Raw genomic sequence first — 19,852 nt, 5'->3', positions numbered from 1 at the left:
CAGGAATCTCCCCAACATCCTCAGCCGTGAAGACTGAAGCAAAGAAATCATTTAGTTTCTCCGCAGTGGCTTTATCGTCCTTGATTGCTCCTTTTATAGCTCGATCATCTAGGGGACCCACAGGTTTTTTAGCGGGCTTCCTGCTTCTAATGTACTTAAAAAACATTTTGTTATTTCTTTTTGAGTTTTTGGCTAGCTGTTCCTCAAAATCTTTTTTTGCTTTTCTTATTACATTTTTACACTTGATTTGACAGTGTTTATGTTCTTTTCTATTTATCTCACTAGGATTGGACTTCCACTTCTGAAGGGTATGTCTACACTACAGCACTAATTCGAACTAACTTAGTTTGAATTAGTTAATTCGAACTAAGCTAATTTGAACTAACGGATCCAGACTAAAAAACTAGTACGAATTAGCGTTTTGCTAATTCGAACTAGCATGTCCACATTAAGTGGACCCTGAACTGGGGTTAAGGATGGCCGGAAGCAGTGCCGGCAGGGCATCAGATGAGGACTTAGAGTGTGGAGCTGCTGCCTCAGGTTAGCTGAGGGCTGTGCTTAAAGGGACCCGACCCCCACCCCGGACAGACAGTTCTCAGGGGTGCCCCGCTTGCAAAGCAGTCCTGGCTTGGAGTGCCCTGAGTGCCCACACTGGGCACATCACAGCACTCGGCCACCAGACCGGCTGCACTTGCCGCAGGCTGACATCTGGGGAGAGGGAGCAATTGGGGGGCTGCAGGAGAGCTTCCACCCCCAGAAACCCACAGAGCCAGCCCAGTCCTCCCCATCGGGGGCTCGTACCCCATTCCTTCCTCACCTCCTTCCACTTGCTCTTCCCTAGCCCCCCTTCCTGATGTACAAAATAAGGAAAACATGTGGTCAAAAATAGAATCTCTCTTTATTGAACAAAATTCGGGGAGACTGGGAAAAGGAGGTGGGAGAGGGGAAGAGAGAGGGTGGGAGAGGGAAGGGCAACTAAAATGATCAGAGGTTTGGAACAGGTCCCATATGAAGAGAGGCTAAAGAGACTGGGACTTCTCAGCTTAGAAAAGAGGAGACGGAGGGGGATATGATAGAGGTCTATAAAAGCATGAGTGGTGTGGAGAGGGTGCATCAAGAAAAGTTCTTCATTAGTTCCCATAAAGAAGGACTAGAGGACACCAAAGGAAAGGAATGGGTGGCAGGTTTCAAACTAGTAACAGAAAGTTGTTCTTCACAAAGCAAAGAGTCAACCTGTGGAACTCTTTGCTGCAGGAGGCTGTGAAGGCTAGAACTAGAACAGAGTTTAAAGAGAAGTGAGATAAAGTCATGGAGGTTGGGTCCATGGAGTGCTATTAGCCAGAGGGTAGAAATGGTGTCCCTGCCCAAAGTTTGTGGAAGGCTGGAGAAGGATGGCACGAGACAAATGTCTTGGTCACTGTCTTCGGTCCATCCCCTCCAGGGTCCCTAGGGTTGGCCGCTGCCGGCAGACAGGCTACTGGGCTAGATGGACCTTTGGTCTGACCCAGGACGGCCATTATAAGCTCAGGGCTCAGGGTCGGGGGTCTCAGTGGACCACCTTGATTTTCATGCACACCTGCTCCTGGGTGGCCAGGCTGGCAGCTCTCCTGCCCTAGATGGCCACTTTCCTGTGCCTTGTGCGGAGGTCGTGGACGAGGTCCATGATGTCCGCACTAGCCCAGGCGGGTGCCCGCCTCTTGCTGTCCAGGGCAAGCTCCCGGGAGCCGCCAGCCTTTCTCCGGAAAGATGGGGAGGGCTGGGGGGCATTGGGTGGCTGGCTCGAGCCATGCCAGGTGCAGGGTCTGCTAGCTGGGTGCTGGCATGCTTGCACCTGGCGCGGGCACCGTAGCCAGCCTGTGCCCCTTTAAGGGGTCCGGTGTCGGGAGGGGGGAAATAGAGTTTCCCTGGTGTTGGCCAGAGTGGCTACCAGGGAAAGCTGGGGAGGGCTAGCCTCCCACTAGTTCGAATTAAGGGGCTACACACCCCTTAATTCGAACTAGTAAGTTCAAACTAGGCTTAGTCCTCGTAGATTGAGGTTTACCTAGTTCGAACCAAGCGCTCCGCTAGTTCAAATTAAGTTCGAACTAGCGGAGCGCTAGTGTAGCGCCTATCAAACTTAATTCGAACTAACGTCCGTTAGTTCGAATTAACTTCGTAGTGTAGACATACCCTAAAAGACATCTTTTTGTCCCTCACTGCTTCTTTTACATGGTGGTTAAGCCACGGTGACTCTTTTTTAGGTCTCTTGCTATGCTTTTTAATTTGGGGTATACATTTAAGTTGGGCCTCTATTATGGTGTCTTTAAAAAGTTTCCATGAAGCTTTCAGGGATTTGGCTCTAGTCACTGTGCCTTTTAATTTCTGTTTAACAAACCTCCTCCTTTTTTGTAATTCCCCTTTTTGAAATTAAATGCCAGGGTGCTGGACTGCTGAGGTGTTCTTCCCACCACAGGAATGTTGAATGTTATTATATTATGGTCACTATTCCGAAGCGGTCCTGTAATGGTTACATCCTGGACCTGATTCTGCACTCCACTCAGGACTAAATCAAGAATTGCCTCTCCCCTTGTGGTTTCTTGCACCAGTTGCTCCAAGAAGCAGTCATTTAAGCCATTGAGAAATTTTATCTCCGCTTCTCTTCCTGAGGTGACATGGATCCAGTCAATATGGGGGTAATTAAAATCCCCCATTATTACAGAGTTCTTGATTTTGGAAGCCTCTCTAATCTCCCTTAGCATTTCAATGTCAGTATCGCTGTCCTGGTCAGGTGGTCGGTAATATATCCCTACTGCTAATTTCTTATTATTGGAGCATGGAATCCATAGCGATTCTATTGAACATGTTGATTCACTTAATATTTTTATTTCGTTTGATTCTACATTATCTTTCACATACAGTGCCACTCCGCCACCCAGCCGGCCTGCTCTATCCTTTCTATATATTTTATATCCTGGTATGATTGTGTCCCACAGATTTTCCTCATTCCACCAGGTTTCGGTGATGCCTATTATGTCAATCTCCTCATTTAATACGAGGTACTCTAGTTCACCCATCTTATTAGTCAGACTCCTAGCATTTGTGTAGAAGCACTTTAAAAATTTGCCACTGCTTATTTGTCTGCCCTTCCCTGATGCATTGGATTCCTTTGTATGCGGTTGTTTGTCTGCTCTGGCCCATGGTTTGTCCTCTCCCCTCCTCTCTTTCTGACTACAGCTTAGAGAATCTCTATCAATGGATTCTCCTCTAAGAGAAGTCTCCCTCCGATTTACGTACATCTCCGCACCAATCGGCTTTCCCCCATCTCTTAGTTTAAAAACTGCTCTACGGCCTTTTTAATGTTTAGTGCCAGCAGTCTGGTTTCACCCTGGTTTAGGTAGAGCCCATCCTTCCTGTATAGGCTCCCCCTCTCCCAAAAGTGTCCCCAGTTCCTAATAAATCTAACCCCCTTTTCCCTACACCAGCGTCTCATCCACGCATTGAGACTCTGAAGCTCCACCTGCCTACCTGGCCCTGCACGTGGAACTGGAAGCATTTCCAAGAACGCCACCATAGAGGTCCTGGATTTCAGTCTCTTTCCTAGCAGCCTAAATTTGGCCTCCAGGACATCTCTCCTACCCTTCTCTATGTCATTGGTACCTACATGTACCACGACCACCAGCTCCTCCCCAGCACTACACATAAGTCTGTCTAGATGCTTCGAGAGATCCGCAACCTTCGCACCAGGCAGGAAAGTGACCATACGGTTCTCCCGGTCATCAGAAACCCAACTATCTATGTTTCTAACGATCGAATCACCCACTACTAACACCCGCCTCTTCCTAACGGGCATTCCCTCCCCCTCAGAGGTATCCTCAGTGCGAGAGGATACCGCAACATCCTCTGGGAGGAGGGTCCCAACTACGGGATGGTTTCCCTCTGCTCCCATTGAATGCTCTGTTGCCTTGAGACTTTCATCCTCCTTAAGAGCACTGGGGCTCTCAGCCTGGAGGTGGGACTGTACTACAGTGTCTCAGAAAGTCTCATCAACATAGCTCTCTACCTCCCTTAGCTCATCCAGTTCAGCCACCCTGTCCTCCAAAGCCCAAACTCGGTCTCTGAGGGTCAGGAGCTCCTTGTAACGGGTGCACACATATGCCACCTGCCCACAGGGCAGGTAATCATACATGTTACACTCGACGCAATAAACAGGATAGCCCCCACTCTGCTGCTGGGCTTCTGTCTCCATTTTCCTAATGAATAAGTTTAAGTATAAACTGGGATTCTTTTTAAACCTCTGGAATATAGATTATTCTAAGAGTTATGTTTTAAAGAAGGTTAGAAGTCACTAGTGCCCTCTAAACTCCCCCTCTCCAAACTCTCCTGTTAGCTGTTCCTGGTCGCACTCTCCCTGGTCGCTGAGTCACAGGCTTATATAGCTCTGGTAGCCCCTCCCCCTGACTGAGGATCAGCCAATTAACAGAGGCTTCTAGATTTCAAAGCTTTTGGAAGCTCCTTCAAACAAAGCAAACAAACCAACAAACCAAACAGACAAACACAAGCTCAGCACACTGCAAATAACTCCCCCACACACAAACACACACTCCAGACAGCCACTTACCACAAGTGTCCCGTTTTTACTCCTTTTTTACCTGGAGAACTCCCTCTCCAAACTCTCCTTTTAGCTGTTCCTGGTCGCGCGGAAGGTAAGGTCCCAAGGTTCTGCGATAGGCCTATGTGGTGGGTAAAGATTAGAAATACCCTTAAAGAATCTCTTCGTGAGTGGGTGTGAGAAGACGGAAAAACCTTCTATCGGAGTGTGACAGGCCGAAATCGCCTTCCCAGATGCACTCTTAGGGAAGCAACCACCAAGCCTTGCGAATGTAAGTGAAGCATATAGTCTAGGATGCATTGGATATGTGCCTTGTGAGGATCAATGGTCTGCGATTGGCACCAAGCATAGAAGCGACGCCACTTATAGAGGTAAGATTTCTGAGTGCTCTGGCGTCTGCTTTGTACCCAGGCGTCTGCTTGGGAGCAGGTCAGCTCTAGGCCTTGGAGCCAGTTAGAAGCCAAGCTGTCAGGTGCAAATGATCGATGCTTGGATGGAGAAGATTGCCGCATTGCTGCAAGAGCAGGTTGCTCAGCTGTGGAAGTCGTTGAGGTCGGGATATTGACATCTGCATGAGCTGCGAGGCCAAAAGGTGTCAGGTGCAAATGATCAATGTTTGGATGGAGAAGATTGCCGCATTGCTGCGAGAGCAGGTTGCTCAGCTGTGGAAGTCGTTGAGGTTGGGATATTGACATCTGCATGAGCTGCGAGGCCAAAAGGGAGCCACCAGGATTACTGTCGCTGCGTCGGATAGTATTTTCCCTATCACTCGGGGTATCAGGGGAATTGGGGGAAAGGCGTATAGGAGATGATATGTCTCCCAACTGAGCAGGAAGGCATCTCCCTTCAATTGCTTGCCTATGACTGCTCTCGAGCAGTAACAGCGACACTTCTTGTTGTCACAAGTGGCAAAGAGGTCGATTTCTGGATAGCCCCACCGGTGAAAAAGATCACGGGCTATGTAATCGAGGAGTTCCCATTCGTGTTGGGATTGGAAGGATCTGCTGAGTGTGTCCGCAATGGTATTGATCCTGCCGGGGAGGCAGGAGGCTGTGAGCGTGACGTTGTGGCGAATCGCCCAATTCCAAAGGCGTACTGATTCCGCACACAAAGTTCTGGATCTGGCTCCGCCTTGTCGATTGATATAGTATACGGTGCATATGTTGTCCGTGAGGACCTGTAGTGTGGTTCCCTGGATCTGGTGGAGAAAGTGGCGGCAAGCGTTGAAAACCGCTCTGAGCTCCAGGAAATTTATATGGAGTAGGGATTCCTGGTGGGGCCACAAGCCTTGAACCCGATGTTGTAGTATATGTGCTCCCCAGCCTACATGGGACACATCCGTGGTAAGCTGGATTAACTGGGGTTGAGCACGAAAGGGGACACCGGCAAGAGTATTGGCAGGATGGAGCCACCACGCAAGCGAGTCCTTGACATGGGTCGGAACAGGTGTGAGTGTGTGGACATTGGTAATACCGGGTTTGTATGTTGCGAGAAGCCAATGTTGCAGGCACCGCATACGAAGGCGAGCGTGTGCTATGACGTACGTAGTAGAGGCCATGTGGCCTAACAGCTTCAGGCAGGTAAGGCACGAGACTGCCAGAGCAGTAAGTAAGACGTTCGCTAGGTCTCGGATGGTGTCGGCTCTGTCCATGGGTAGGTATACCATAGCGGTTATAGAGTTCAGTCTGGCTTGCGTGGGGACCAGAGAAGATTTTGGGAGATTGATGATTAGTCCAAGAGTCTCGAAAATACCTCTTGTAACTGTAACTGCAGTCTCAGTCTCTTGTATGGAAGGGCCCGTGAGGAGGCAGTTGTCGAGATAGGGAAAGATGGTAATGCCGGCCCGACAAAGCTACGCAGCTACGACTGCCAGGGTCTTTGAGAACACTCTTGGGGCTGCAGAGAGGCCGAAGGGGAGCACCGCATATTGGTAATGATCATTGCCTACAGTAAAGCATAGAAATCTCCTGTGAGCTGGATGGACGGCAATATGGAAATGTGCGTCCTGGAGGTCGAGGGACGCGAACCAATCCCCTTTGTGTAGCGCTGGGATGATGGAGCCCAAAGTAACCATTTTGAATTTTTGTTTTCGCAGGTGGCGGTTGAGGCCGCGAAGATCCAGGATCGGTCTCCATCCGCCTGACTTCTTCTCGGTGAGGAAGTACCGGGAATAGAAACCTCTGCCTCAGAACTCGGAGGGAACTTCTTCTACCGCTCCAATGGTAAGTAGGTGCATGACCTCCTGATGCAACAGAAGATCGTGAGAGGGGTCCCTGAAAACGGACGGGGATGGGGGTTGGAGGGAGGTAGAGTGGAGAAGGGAATGGCGAGTCCAGAGGTTACGATCTCCCTGACCCAACGGTCCGTGGTGATGGCGAACCAGCGGTGGTAATAACGGTTCAGGCGGCAGTGGAAAAGCTTGGTTACTCAAGACGAAGGCTCCAATAGGGGGGTTGTGTGCAGACTCTCGACAAGGGCGTCAAACTTGCTGCCAAGGTTGTTGGTGACTCTGCTGTTTATTAGGTTGCTGGCGGTGACGTTGGGGGCGCTGCCTTTGTTTCTGTTGATCATAGGGCCTGAAGCGTTGGGTGGAATAAGAGGAAGAAGGCCTTTGTTTGTTATACGGCCATGTCCTCCTGCGCCTGAAAGGAGGAGTATACATCCTGAGGGTTCTCAGAGTAGTTCGGGAGTCTTTTTCAGAATGGAACACTTGGTCAGTGTTCTGGGCAAACAGGGAAGCTCGATCAAATGGAAGGTCCTCCACCTTGGGTTGAAGATCTTTTGGTACCAAAGCAAGGTGGAGCCAAGAGGCACGTCGCATGATGACCGATGTCGCGGTAGTGCGGGGAGCCAAGTCGGCAATATCCAGCATTATCTGGAGTGCATTACGGGCTGCTGTATAACCCTCCTGCACAATAGATTTCAGTATGTCCCGTTTGGAGTCTGGTAGGTGCTGTATTAAAGGCACCAACTTCGAGTAATTATCGAAGTTGTGGTTGGCGAGTTGGGCGGAGTAGTTGGCCATCCTCAATGTCGCTGTGACCGACGAATATACCTTCCTCCCGAGCAAATCCAGACGCTTGGATTCCTTGTCCGCGGCAGAGTTTCTTGATTATGCGGAGTTCGCCCTTTGCTGAGCTGTTGACAATGATGGAATTTGGAGTGGGGTGCGTAAAAACAAATTCCGCGTCTTTGGAGTCAATAAAGTACTTCCTGTCTGTGCATTTGTTGGTAGGAGGCACAGATGCTGGGGTCTGCCAGATGTCGTTAGCTATCTCAAGGATCGCGGCATCGAAGGGGAGAGCAAGTTTTGGCTTACTGGAATGTTGTACGTTTCTGAGAAGGACATGTTGCTTCTGAGGCGCCTCGGAGGTACGTAGATTTTGAGAATATGCTACCCGTTTAAAAAGTTCATGGAATTGCTTGTAATCATCCACGAGCGAGGGTTCATCATTAAAAACCGCGTCATCTGGGGAAGAGGAAGAAACATCTGTTGGAGAAGCTGTGGGTTGTTGCTCTGCGACGGGTGACTGAGTGATGTCGCCGTGCAGGACCAAAGTTGGTAAGTCATCCCCAGTAGGTGTTGGAGGACGTTGAGCCAGCGGGATAGAGTCCTGGGTCGTTGGTAGTGGCGAGTACAATTGATGTTGCTCTGGAGATGAGGTTGGTAAGTGTCTTGTGAAAGAACGTAAACGATCATGATGGGGCGAGGTGTACCCATGATAATGAGAGTCGTGGTGCGAATATTGCGGTGAGTAAGAAACGGCGCTCCTCTGACGATAGTAATGGGAGCAAGGAGGAGATCTCGGGGATCATGAGCGATGCGAATGTTGACATGGGGATCTCGAGTAGTATGCGCGGTGGTAACGTGGAGGTGTAATAGAGCGCCTTGGAGATCTGTAATAATGGTGTGTGGAAGAATAGCCGTAATGGTGGTCTCGTCATCTTTGGCAGGGTGAGAGCGATGGCTCGGGGGAAAACGCCGCCCTGTCGGGACTGGGGGAAAGCAAACGTGGGTGGTGCGTCTTCCTTTGCGCCTTAGTAGGTACTCCCGTGGATGGGGGATCCATGGGAATCGAGACGACCGAGGCAGAGTCAGAAGCCTCCTCCAGGTGGTGTGGAGATGGTGGTGCCGTTTCGTCTCCCGAGCTGTGGTGTCATGGGGCCACAGGGGTTGGCGCCGAAATAACTGACGGTGCAGGTCTGGTAGCCCCCAATGTGTGCTCCGTGCGGGCCATTGCAGACGTGCCCTGTATGGGAGGCAAAGCTGCATCCCCAGGTATTGAAGGAGGTTGGGTTGCCGTGGGTGCCGAGTCCTTTCTTGGTGCCAGCTCCTTAGACTTCGGTGCCGACTTAGACTTCGGTGCCAGGTCGGCTCTCGGTGCCAGGTCCGGCCTGGAAGTGTGCTGAGGTGCCGCATGCGGCAATGGTGCCGAGTGTCTCGGTGCCGAAGACCGCACCGTATCTGGTTGCGGTGCCGCGCGGAGGCTCGCTGCCGCAGATGACGGTGCCGATTCCGGATGGCCTTGCGGGGCCGAGCGCGCTGAAAGCGTGGGACTGGGTGCTGAGGTACAACGGGCTTTGGCTGACTTGTTCGCTACCCGTTTGGGAGGGAAGCCCGATGAGTCCCACGCCTCTCCTTCAGCCCATTCTTCTAATGACGGGGGCTGAAGCGCCTTATTAAAGAGTAACATCTTCAGGCGCATTTCTCTGTCCCGTCTCGCCCGAGCAGTCAACTTCGAACAGTGACCGCATTTCTGGGGGATGTGGCCCTCTCCCAGGCAGCGAATACAGCGGGAGTGGCCATCTGAGACCAGCATGGCGTCGGCGCACGAAGCGGATTTCTTAAAGCCGGGGGAGCCGGGCACGTTTAGCATGGCGGTCCCCGAGGGAAAGGAAGAACTTGAGGGGCTGGTCGAAGCGGCCCTCAGGGATTATAATGGCAAGAGAAAACAATTTTTTTTTTAAACTATGAACTAACTAACTAAGATAACAACTAACTAACTATGAGGGAAGGGGCTAACTGGGAAGGAGCAAACGAATTAACAATACGATTTCTCCTCAGAAGGGAGCATGTTCCAAGTCCGTCTGCGGCCGTGGACGGTTAGGAGGAACTGGCGCGTCGGACCATGCGACGCAGAAAAGGCGCGAATGCCGCGGGGCACTCTGCGCATGCGCGGTCCTCCAGAGGGGGCTACTGCTGGCGAAAACTTTCCGGATTGCGGCGCCGGGACAAGCCCGACACCTGTAGTGGAGCACCCACGGGGACATCACTCAAAGAAGAACTGGGGGTTTGGTCCACAAAGAGACTGATCTGAATGAAAATAAGGTTCTGTATTGTCTTCTGGACCTTGAAAGGAAGATCAGACAGCTCCAGTCAGATGGCCCACCACATAATACCCAAGGCCAGGACATGGGCTGACGAGTCCCCAAAATCCAAGGAAATTTGAAGGCGAGTGTTACTGGCTTTCAACATCAGTTTGCTGCCTCAAGACATCCCTGAATCTTATGGTCCCTCACTATGCCTCTCCAGCAGCCCTGGTCCCAGGCTACTCAAACTCAGCCTCCAGGTGCTGAGCCTCAGTGGTCCAGTCCTGAGAAATTTTTTACCCTTCCCTTCACAGATACCATGGAGGGTACAGCACACAACTATAAGCATAGGAATGTTGTCATCAGCCAAGTCCAGCTTCTCATACAAACATCACCAGTGGACTTTTAAACAACCAAGTGTACACTTAACAGTCATTCTGCACTTGCTCAGCCTATTGCTGAACTGCTCCTTGGTGCTGTCAAGGCTCTCAGTGTATGGCTTCATGAGCCATGTTATTAAAGGGCAGGTGGAATCTCCCAGGATCGCAACATGCATTTTGATTTCTGGATAAAATTTACAGTGATCCTCTACAGAAAGTCCCCATTTGCAGCTTCCTGAATAGGCCTGTATTTTGCAAGATGCGTGTCATGCTCCTTTCCAGACCAGCCCGTATTAATGTCCATGAAACAACCACAGTGATCCATAAGCGCCTGGAGAACCATGGAGAAATATCCCTTCTGATGAATGCACTTGGAGGCTAGGTGGTCTGGTACCAGAGTTAGTTTGTGTGTGCCATGTGTTTTCCCTTTTCAGTTAGAGAATGCCATAGTATCTATGGGTATGTCTACACTAGCCCCCTAGTTCAAACTAGGGAGGCTAATGTAGGCATTCGAAGTTGCAAATAAAGCCCAGAATTTAAATATCCTGGGCTTCATTTGCATCTTCCTGGGCTCCGCCATTTTTAAATGTCCCTTAGTCCAAACTCCGTGCCCGCGGCTACATGCGGCATGGAGTAGGTAGTTTGAATTAAAGATCCACAAAGAGTAACGGTAGTTCGAATTAGGATCTTTAATTCAAACTACCTACTCCGTGCCACATGTAGCCGTGGGCACGGAGTTCGGACTAAGGGAGATTTAAAAATGGCGGCGCCCGGCAAGATGCAAATGAAGCCCGGGATATTTAAATCCCGGGCTTCATTTGCAACTTCGCTTGCTCTCATTACCCTACCTAACTCGAACTACCGAGCTAGCGTAGACATACCCTGGGATAGTTGCGCAGAGTGCACCACTCTAAATGCCACTGCCAGTGTGTAGTGGGGTGGAGTGGCCACCCATTGAGCCAGAGGCGGAGGAACCCCTCTGAGAGCCATTTTGGGCCCAGCCTAGCCCCACCCCCTCACCTGACCGGAAGCCAAAGGGCGGGGCTAGGACTATAAGAAGGCTACCGGGGAGCTCAGTCAGGGCCCAGCCTCTGAAGGAGACGGAGGCCTGTCCAGAGCTCCTGCCTGGGGATGCTGAGACCTGGCCTGGGCCTCCCTCAGCTGCCTACCCGAAGGCCAGCCAAGACTTCCCTGCCAGGGCTGCTGAGGCCTGGCCAAGCCAGCCAGCAGAGCTACCCGTGGACCCAGAGGATTGGCCCAAGCTGGTGGACCGGCTGGAACCCCGACGGTTGCTGGAATCCCGGTGCCTGACAAGCCCGCGGGACGCTGCAGAGCTCCCACCCCTTGACCCCTGGATTAGGCCACCTGGACCCTGCTGGGACGACACCGCCCTCGACTCCCTGAGGGACCTGCTGGAGGTACAGGTACCTGGGAAGGGGGAGACGAGAAGTGGCCCAGGGGGTAGCACGGGCTGAGAGCAGCCCTCGGCCAGCAAGTTGCGGGCGGGAGCCCTGCTGAGCCAGTTGCAGCTGCACTGCTGCATTCAGGGCCCTTGGGCCGGGGCGCAGTGGAGTGGGTGGGCCTGCGCCTCCCCCGCCACCCACTAACCGGGTGGCAGTCTCCCCCTCACCGCTGCTGCAGGTTCATTACCGACCCAGCTCCTGAACTAGGAGCTTCTACAAACCTGTGTTTGTTTGCGGCCATGCCTTGCCTCAGGGCCTGGCCGCCATTTGCTGCCCCGCCTGGAGTTAGGGCCTGGGCTTTGCTTAATGTGTTTGTTGCCCCGCCCTGCTCGAGGGCCAGGCCTTATAGGTTGTATTTGTCGCCCGCCCTGCTCGAGGGCTCGGGCTTACCTACAGTACTTTTGGGGCTGGCTGTGAGTCGGGCAGGACCTTTTAAAGGGCCAGGACTAGAGCGGTTGCCCTGCTCAGAACTGTGAGCTAATAGACTTGTGTTTGGTGAACTTATTCCCCGGCGGCCTGGACCTGAAGCAAGGCCGGGCGCGCAGACTATTGACTCTTATCCCGACCTGAAGCAAGGCCGGGAATAAACTCGTTGCCCTGGACTATTGTAAGGCATGGTAGCACAGTGGGACAGACGTATCGCCCGTGTGCCGGACGCAGAGGAACCGCCTCCTGAAGGCCTACCGGCCTATCACAAACCCCCGGAAGGGGGAGGAGCTCAGGCTGTTGTGGGCATTGCCGGAGGGCAGTGTCCTGAAAAGGATCCCGCCACCTGCTGGCAGACCTAATTCCCAGAACTGACGGCAGGTGGTGCTGTGGCGGTATGGGTACACTGCTACAGAGTGCCACAAGTGTGGTCACACTACTGCGCTGGCAGCTGACAGTGTTTCTTGTAGTGCTCTGTGAGCAGTGCTGTAACTGCTAGTGCTTTACATCTGTCAGCATAGACAAAGTCTGACATTTCAAACATCAAAAATAAAGAAGAACTTAATAGCCAAATATAACAAACAGGAAGAGAAATGAAAATCCAGGAAGTATAATTGGTGACAAATACTACCACGCTACATAAATGCTCTTGATGTGTGTAGCTAGCCATTATAAGAAGGAACTGAGGAGGTCAAAGCTGTGAATACATTTTACAAAGGGGACACCTAAGTTCTCTCTAAGCTGCGTGGCTGTGCACAGCACCCCTGGTCTGGCCTGGTCCAATGCAGTCCTGCCAGAGCTGCTACAGCCAAGCAGAGGTGCTTTTCTCCTAGCCCAGCTCCACCAGAGCAGCTACAGCTAGGGATAGTGCCAGTCCACCAGCCCAGCGTAGCAGCTCTGGTGGGGCTGGGTCAAGAGAGGGGCATCTGTATATGGCCCCAAGCTGCTAGGATGAGAGAGAGCTGGGAGAAATCTTCTCACCCCACTGCAGCTCTGGGACAGCCTGCATCTCAAACCTCTCATCCCTGGTCCCAACCCAGAGCCCACACCCCAAACTGGAGATCTCACACTCCTGGATCCAACCCTCTGCCCCAGTCGTGAGGCCCCTCCTCCACCCCATATCTATCATGCCTGACCCCACCCCAGAACCTTGCTAGAGTCTTCACACCCCAGCACCCCAGCCCTCTCCACTATGCCAAACCCCTCGGGACCACCCCCACTGTACATCACCTACATATTTTGCAAATAACAAAATTCATTCTGCACATGGATGTAAAAATTAGAGGGAACAATGTACATCTGCCTTGCTCCAGCAGTCAAGTTAAATGGTTAATTCTATTCTGTTAAATTGTGTCATGCTCAGCAAAGGTATGCAACATCTCTTCTTACCTTGCTAAAAATAATATCACAAATTGCTTACCACGTTAGGAATAGCAAGATGCACTTCAGCTTTTAGAAAAGAAGCAACCTCTTCAGATTTGCTTGCTTGAGCAAAAAAACTGGTTCGTCCAAAGGTGCTAGTGCTGAAAATAAAATTAAAATACATTATTGTATATATACTTCACCATAAAACTATTAAATTATATTTCTGACATCTGAATTATTATAAAATGAAATTACTTCCCTTAAAATTTGGCATCTCTGAAGACATTTTGGGGTATTCTCACCCCAGGATCTCAGTCCCCTAACACATGACAAATGAAATGTCCCTAGGTCTAAAACTTTTCAATGGTTAAGGGTAGCGATAGCGGTGAATACCACCATTGCCACCAAAGATAGTCATGTCACCATGAACATAGCCACTGCCTTTAGAGCCTTCTAGTCAGTACTTTTTTAAGTGGGATGGAAGGTGCCACAAAATAATGAAAGCTCCTCACTAAGCATTTCAATCGGGTCCTTCATAGGGTAGAAAGTGAAATTCCCAGGATGATAAACCAATACAAAATTATTGATACACAATTAAAAACCTAAAGACAAAACAAATGAATACAAGTTGCAAAAGTCAGGACACAGTAAAACAGTTTTCAAATTAAAAAATGCAGAAGCCAGTTGAGTGAGAATTCTGAAAGATGATACAGATAGTGAACCAGAAAAAAATACTGAGGCTATGTTTAGACTGCAGGCTTCTTTCTCAAGAAGCTTTTTTTGGAAGAGATCTTTTGAAAAAACTTCTTCCGAAAGAGAGCATCCATACACAAAAGCTCATCAAAAAAGCAATGCACTTTTTGGATGCTCTCTCGCGTAAAAGGCCACCCGGAACCATGTTAAGTAGGGCTTTAGGTCACCAGTTACTTCCAAGTGCTGGTGCTAGTGACTTGCAGAGATACGAGCTTAAAGGTACCCATCAGGACAACCATTTCTTTGCTTCTGCTGCGTGTGTGCCTACCTCTTAGAGGGACAGCAAAGCTCTCGCCGTGCCTGCTGTGGTTGCCCTGCTTTTTTGGATGCCACAGCTTTTCTCTTGGTGCCATGGAGCCGGAGCTGCTCCTGGGCATATGATGGCCCTACACGGCCATGCTGCAGTTTTTACAGCACTTTGTGCCAAATGCCTTCCTGATCCCGACTGAACTCAACCCCAAGCTCATTCTGGGGACCCTTTCCCTGGGTGTGGGAGCTAAACTCTGACAACAGCAACCCACTGTGGAGAGGCGTTTCTGGAGGCTGAACACCGAGGCATTTCTGGAGGTTCGTACTGGTGGGACCAGCTGGTCATGGAGAGGTGTGACAACCAGACAGGGCTCCAAAACTTACACATGTGGAAGGTCACCTTTCTGGAGCTATGTGCCTGGCTCACTCCTGTCCTCTGGAGATGCGACACCCACCTGCAGCCCACCATCCCCCTGGAGAAGCGGGTTGCAATTGCCATCTGGAATCTTGCCACCCCTGACAGCTGGTCGGTGGGCAACCAGTTTGGCATGGGGTAGTCCACCATCGGGGCACACCTCATGGAGGTAAGGCACTCTGGGCTGCAGACCCTGCGGTGGTCAGGCATGGCACACGATGCCCACGTGTTTTGGAATTCTAGCCTATACAGAAAGTTGGAGGCGGGCACATTCTTCCCCTGCCGTGACTTTGCAGATGGGGATGTGCAGATGCCATTGTGCATCATGGGGGATGCGGCCTACTACCTGAAGATGTGGCTAATGAAGCCATATACCAAACACCTGGATCCCAGCAGGGATCAATTTAATGCCTGCCTGAACCAGGCTCAGATCCTGGTGGAGTGGGCCTTGGGCAGCCTCAAAGTACAGTTCAGGTGTCTGCTGACCCACCTCGACATGGGGGGAGCACAACATCCCCGAGGTGGTCACAGCATGTTGTGTCCTCCACAACATTGTGGAGAGGAAGGGGGAGGCCTTCTTCCCAGGGTGGGGGGCAGATGCCAGCTGCGAGGGGCGAGCCTTCCAGCAGCCAAGAACAGATGCCATCCGACAGGCCCATCTGGCCAGGGTGCGCATCCAGGAGGCCCTGAGGGAGAGGTTCTCTCGAGCACCCCAGTAACTCTCCCCAGGGCCTTCCAACTAGGGGTCTCTGGCTTGCAGCCCTATCCCTTCCCCACCACAACCCCTCCCTTCACCCCTTTCCTGACCTCAGAATAAAGACACCTGTTTGGTTTTGAACAAAACGAAGTCTGTATTTATCTTACATTCAACAAAAGGTGGGGAGGGGAAGGGGGACTCATAACTTGGAGGGGGGAGGGAGTGATTAGATGTGCTACCTTGCATGCGGGGTCCTAGTCGGAGTTGGGTGGATCATGGGACCACAGTGGGGTGGACAGAAGGAGTGCTGGAACGGGGTCAGGGATGGCAGAGGGACAGGGAGAGAGGGCATGGGTATCATCTGGGGAGGGAGCAGAGTTATCGCATGGGGAGCAAGCGGAGGGGGAATGTGCATAGAAGGAGGGGCAGGAGGGTGGAAGCCAGGAGCAGTGGCAACAAGCAGGTGTACCATCATATGCGACATGATGGCACATATGCTATCACACCGCTGCATGAGCTGGTCCCATTGTGTGGTTCCACCACTCTGAGTCCTCACGGACCTTCTGTGCCAGAGTCTGCTGCATGTCGGACAGGACACTGACATACTGGTGCATGAGGTCTTCCTGGAACCTGGCATGCTTTCGGGTCCCCCGGGCTCTGGCAGCAGGCTCTGGTGGTGTGGCTTACCCCTCCATGCCACCTGGTCTGGCTATGGAGAACACAAAGAGGGAGAGGTGGTCAGTCATTCATGCAGACAGTGTCCCTGAGGCCATGCCCTCCACTGTGAGCAGCGACCAACAGTCCTTGGGGCAGAGGAAGGGGATGTCCCAGGAGCAAGGCCATGTATGGCCTGCACAGCAGACCCTGCCTCACAGGGACCCTGAGGTGCCCAGGGGACTGTGCTGCCCGCTTCCCACCCACCCACCACCAGCCCATGGACAAGCAGGCAAGGGAAGTGTCTGGCCACAGTAGGATCCCTTCATGGGCGGCAAAGGAGCTGGGAGTATCCTGACCCTCCCTGATGTCTGCGCACACACACCTGCAGCTCGCAGCACCACCCGTGGGAGTGGGTGGTGCCTCGCACATGCAGGCATGCCTGTGTGCTGTGTGCAGCACTCCTCGGTGTATCTGGGGTCGTGCCTGTGCCCTTGTGGCCAGTCTGCTTCCAGCTGGTGCAGGCGCTAGGAGGACTCCTCCCCTCTCCCCCCCCATCTCCTGTGGCAGGACATGTGTGGATTCCCCTGAGCCTGACAGCAGTATCTCACCCATGCTCTGGAACTGCTTGCTCCAGCCGCGTGCCACACACTAACACTGCACATGCTTCCACATGTGCAGACCGCAGCATGATGTCCATCCCAAGCGACACTCACACCCCGCCCCCTGTGTGCCAGCCTCCCCCGCCCATGTGTGTGACAAACTAAGACCACTCACTGGAAGATCCCTCCCTAGCATCCGATGAGGCCTGGGAGACATCCTGGCTCTCAGGCACTGGCTGCAGGGACAGGGTGACAGTGTCCATCTCCACCTCCTTCTCCGGCTGGCCCTAGTCCTCCTGCTCCTCCACCACTGTGACCTTTGGCTGGATGACGACGGGGGTCTGAAGTTTGTTTTCCCCACCCCCTAGGATCTGGTGCAGATCATCAAAGTAGGGGTAGATGTGGGGTACAGCCCCTGAGAGCGAGCTGCGCTCTCTGGCCCACACGTATCTCTGGCAGAGCTCCTTAACCTTAATCCAGACCTGTTCCAAGGCCCAGGGTGGGTGTCCACACTCTGCCAGGGACTCAGCCATGCACTCATAGATGTCTGCTTTGCGACACTTGGAGCAGAGATCCTGAAATGTGTACTCCTCACCCCACAACTTAAGGAGGAACAGGATCTTCACTCCAGACCAAGAGGCTGCCTACCTCTTGGTCCCCTGGGTGGGTCCTGGGATCCCTGGAACTGCTCCATGCGAGGGTCAGGGGCATCATGGGGGGCTTGAGGTTGGGCCATGGGTGGCAAGTCCTGTGGCAGGGAGAACCGCACGGTGAGGTGCTGCTCTCAGGCTGGCTTCCTGCAACAAGGCTTGTCTAGTGTGCCTGCAGCTTCAAGAGGAGACAGGAGACAGGAACTATAGAGTCCTGATTAATTTGGATGAAGTGTCCACCAGGGCACCGGTGTTATTTCCTGGATGCCTCTTCTTTAGGAAAAAACCCTCCTCCCCATCCACACACACCTTTTTCCGAAAGAATTCTTTTGGAAAAAGGCTTCTTTCTTGTAGAAATAGGATTACCAACACTGGAAAAACCCCTCTGTTCTTTCAATTTACTTTCAAAAGAACGCAACTGTAGTGTGGACATCTCAGGTTTTGTCGGAAAAACAGCCATTTTTCTGATAAAACTCTGTAGTGTAGATGTACCCTAAGTAATTTCCTTTTGTCAAGATTCTAACTGTGCAGGATACCTGTGCTGAAAAACTCCTATTTATTGCAATGGGGCCATGATTTTACTTTATAGCCAAAAGCTCAAGTCATGTCTCTGAAGAAAAAAATATATAACACTGCAATAAGCACTGTGACATGACATCTCTTAAATATCCAACAGAAGACACTAGATACACTGAAGTCTGTAGGAGGAGATAGTAATTAGAAAGAAAGAAAAATTATTGAAATAAAATTGGCCAAATAAAAAGAAAGTATATCCTAACAATTTTTGTTTTCTTCTTTTGTTTTCCTAATAATTTTTGTTTTGATGGTAGGGCTACAGTGAGAATTTGGCCTTCCCTAAATTGAGTTAGGGGAAGCCTGAAATTTGAAACCAAATTCATTCAATAATACTTCGTAAAAATGTAAAGTGAGCATATAACTGCTTTATATATGTCTGCAATAGGAAAATCTTGGAAGGCAGGCAATGGCCCAATATTATAAGTAGGAATTGGATTACACAACCTTATCAAATGATTTCCACAGTCCTTTTTTCTGAGGTCCAACTCCATGCCATTAACAAAACAGTGATTATTCAAGAAGAAACAGAAGGGAAATTAAAATCTGTAAATTTAGAGAATTCAAGTGAGGCCTTAGATTTGCTTCTTGCAGGAAGATTCAGAAAATTAACAAGATGATGTCTAGACCTCTATCTTCTAGTAAATTACTATCTCGTTGAGGTATCTGTGGACCAAGCCACAGTCTACTATTAGGCTATGTCTAGACTACATGGCTCCGTCAATGGAGCCATGTAAAATAGTTTATTCGGCATAGTCAAAGAAGCAAGGATTTAAATAATCCCCGCTTCATTAAAATAAAAATGTCCTCCACGCTGTGCCGACGATCAGCTGATCCGGCACAGTGCAGCAGTCTAGACGCAGCGCGGTCGACAAGGGAAGCCTTTGTTGACCGCTCCGGTATGCCTCGTGTTGGCCTTTATTTTGAAAATGGAAAAATGTCTTCCAGAGGAAGATTAGTATACAGACCAGGATTGTTAAGGAGTCCTCTAGTTTCTAGAGTGTTAAGTGTTCTAGACTGAACAACTCTAATCCTTCCCAAAAGGATATCACCCATATTTTTTGCATGAAATGAAGAAGAACCAAGTTCTTATGCCAGGACAGTTGGGGTTACAGAATTGGCCCAAATATCTGTGGAATATTGATGTCATGTCTACGGAGAATCTGAAATAGTCATGGAATCCTACGCTCTGCTTCAAGGATTGCATCTGCAATCCAAAAAAATGCTACAAGTATTCTCTTTTCTCTGTTATCTTGGCCCAGAGAATGAACATAAGGAGTGACTTTGCCTATAGGAAAACTTGTATTATCTTTTTAGTTTGTTGGCTGAGGAGGAAGCAGCAGTTTGGTTTGGGGCAGTGTAAACACAATTTCTTACACCATCTGATCTCAGAAAAGTAGGGATACTTTGAACATGAAAGCACAAAATATTTACTCCAGTGTTGGTTTGCTACCTATGAATGAAGTCAGATCTGACATGTGGCTTCAGCGTTTGAGATCATGGTTTTAAAGTCCAAGCATATAGTATTAACAGATACATTACTACGAAGATTGTCACAAGAATAACCTTCCTTAGAACTGAAGGAAAATCCCAGTGATTCTCATTGCACAGGTCCTTCCCCTCTGCCAGGTTGCCTAGAGTAAATTTAATTTATAACAATTTCCATTTGTTATTTCCCTGCCTCTTGTTTTTATTAATCTCTCTGACCACTATTAGAATGTGAACTA

The 19,852-nt window shown here is 50.6% G+C and overlaps 1 protein-coding gene across 1 annotated transcript in view; it reads right to left on the bottom strand.

Moving 5' to 3' along the window:
- DNAH8 (dynein axonemal heavy chain 8) overlaps positions 1–19,852 on the bottom strand; it is a 611,430-nt gene that overhangs the window by 377,345 nt on the left and 214,233 nt on the right. Inside the window, exon 25 of the mRNA XM_025186355.3 lies at positions 13,588–13,690. Within this exon, the coding sequence (XP_025042140.3) occupies positions 13,588–13,690 (103 nt within the window). The remainder of the gene's footprint in view (positions 1–13,587; positions 13,691–19,852) is intronic.

Source organism: Pelodiscus sinensis, chromosome 3 (assembly GCF_052426305.1).
Source record: "Pelodiscus sinensis isolate ZL-2025 chromosome 3, ASM5242630v1, whole genome shotgun sequence".
NCBI classification, from domain to species: Eukaryota; Metazoa; Chordata; order Testudines; family Trionychidae; genus Pelodiscus; species Pelodiscus sinensis.
This window is presented reverse-complemented; position numbering and strand designations above follow the sequence as displayed.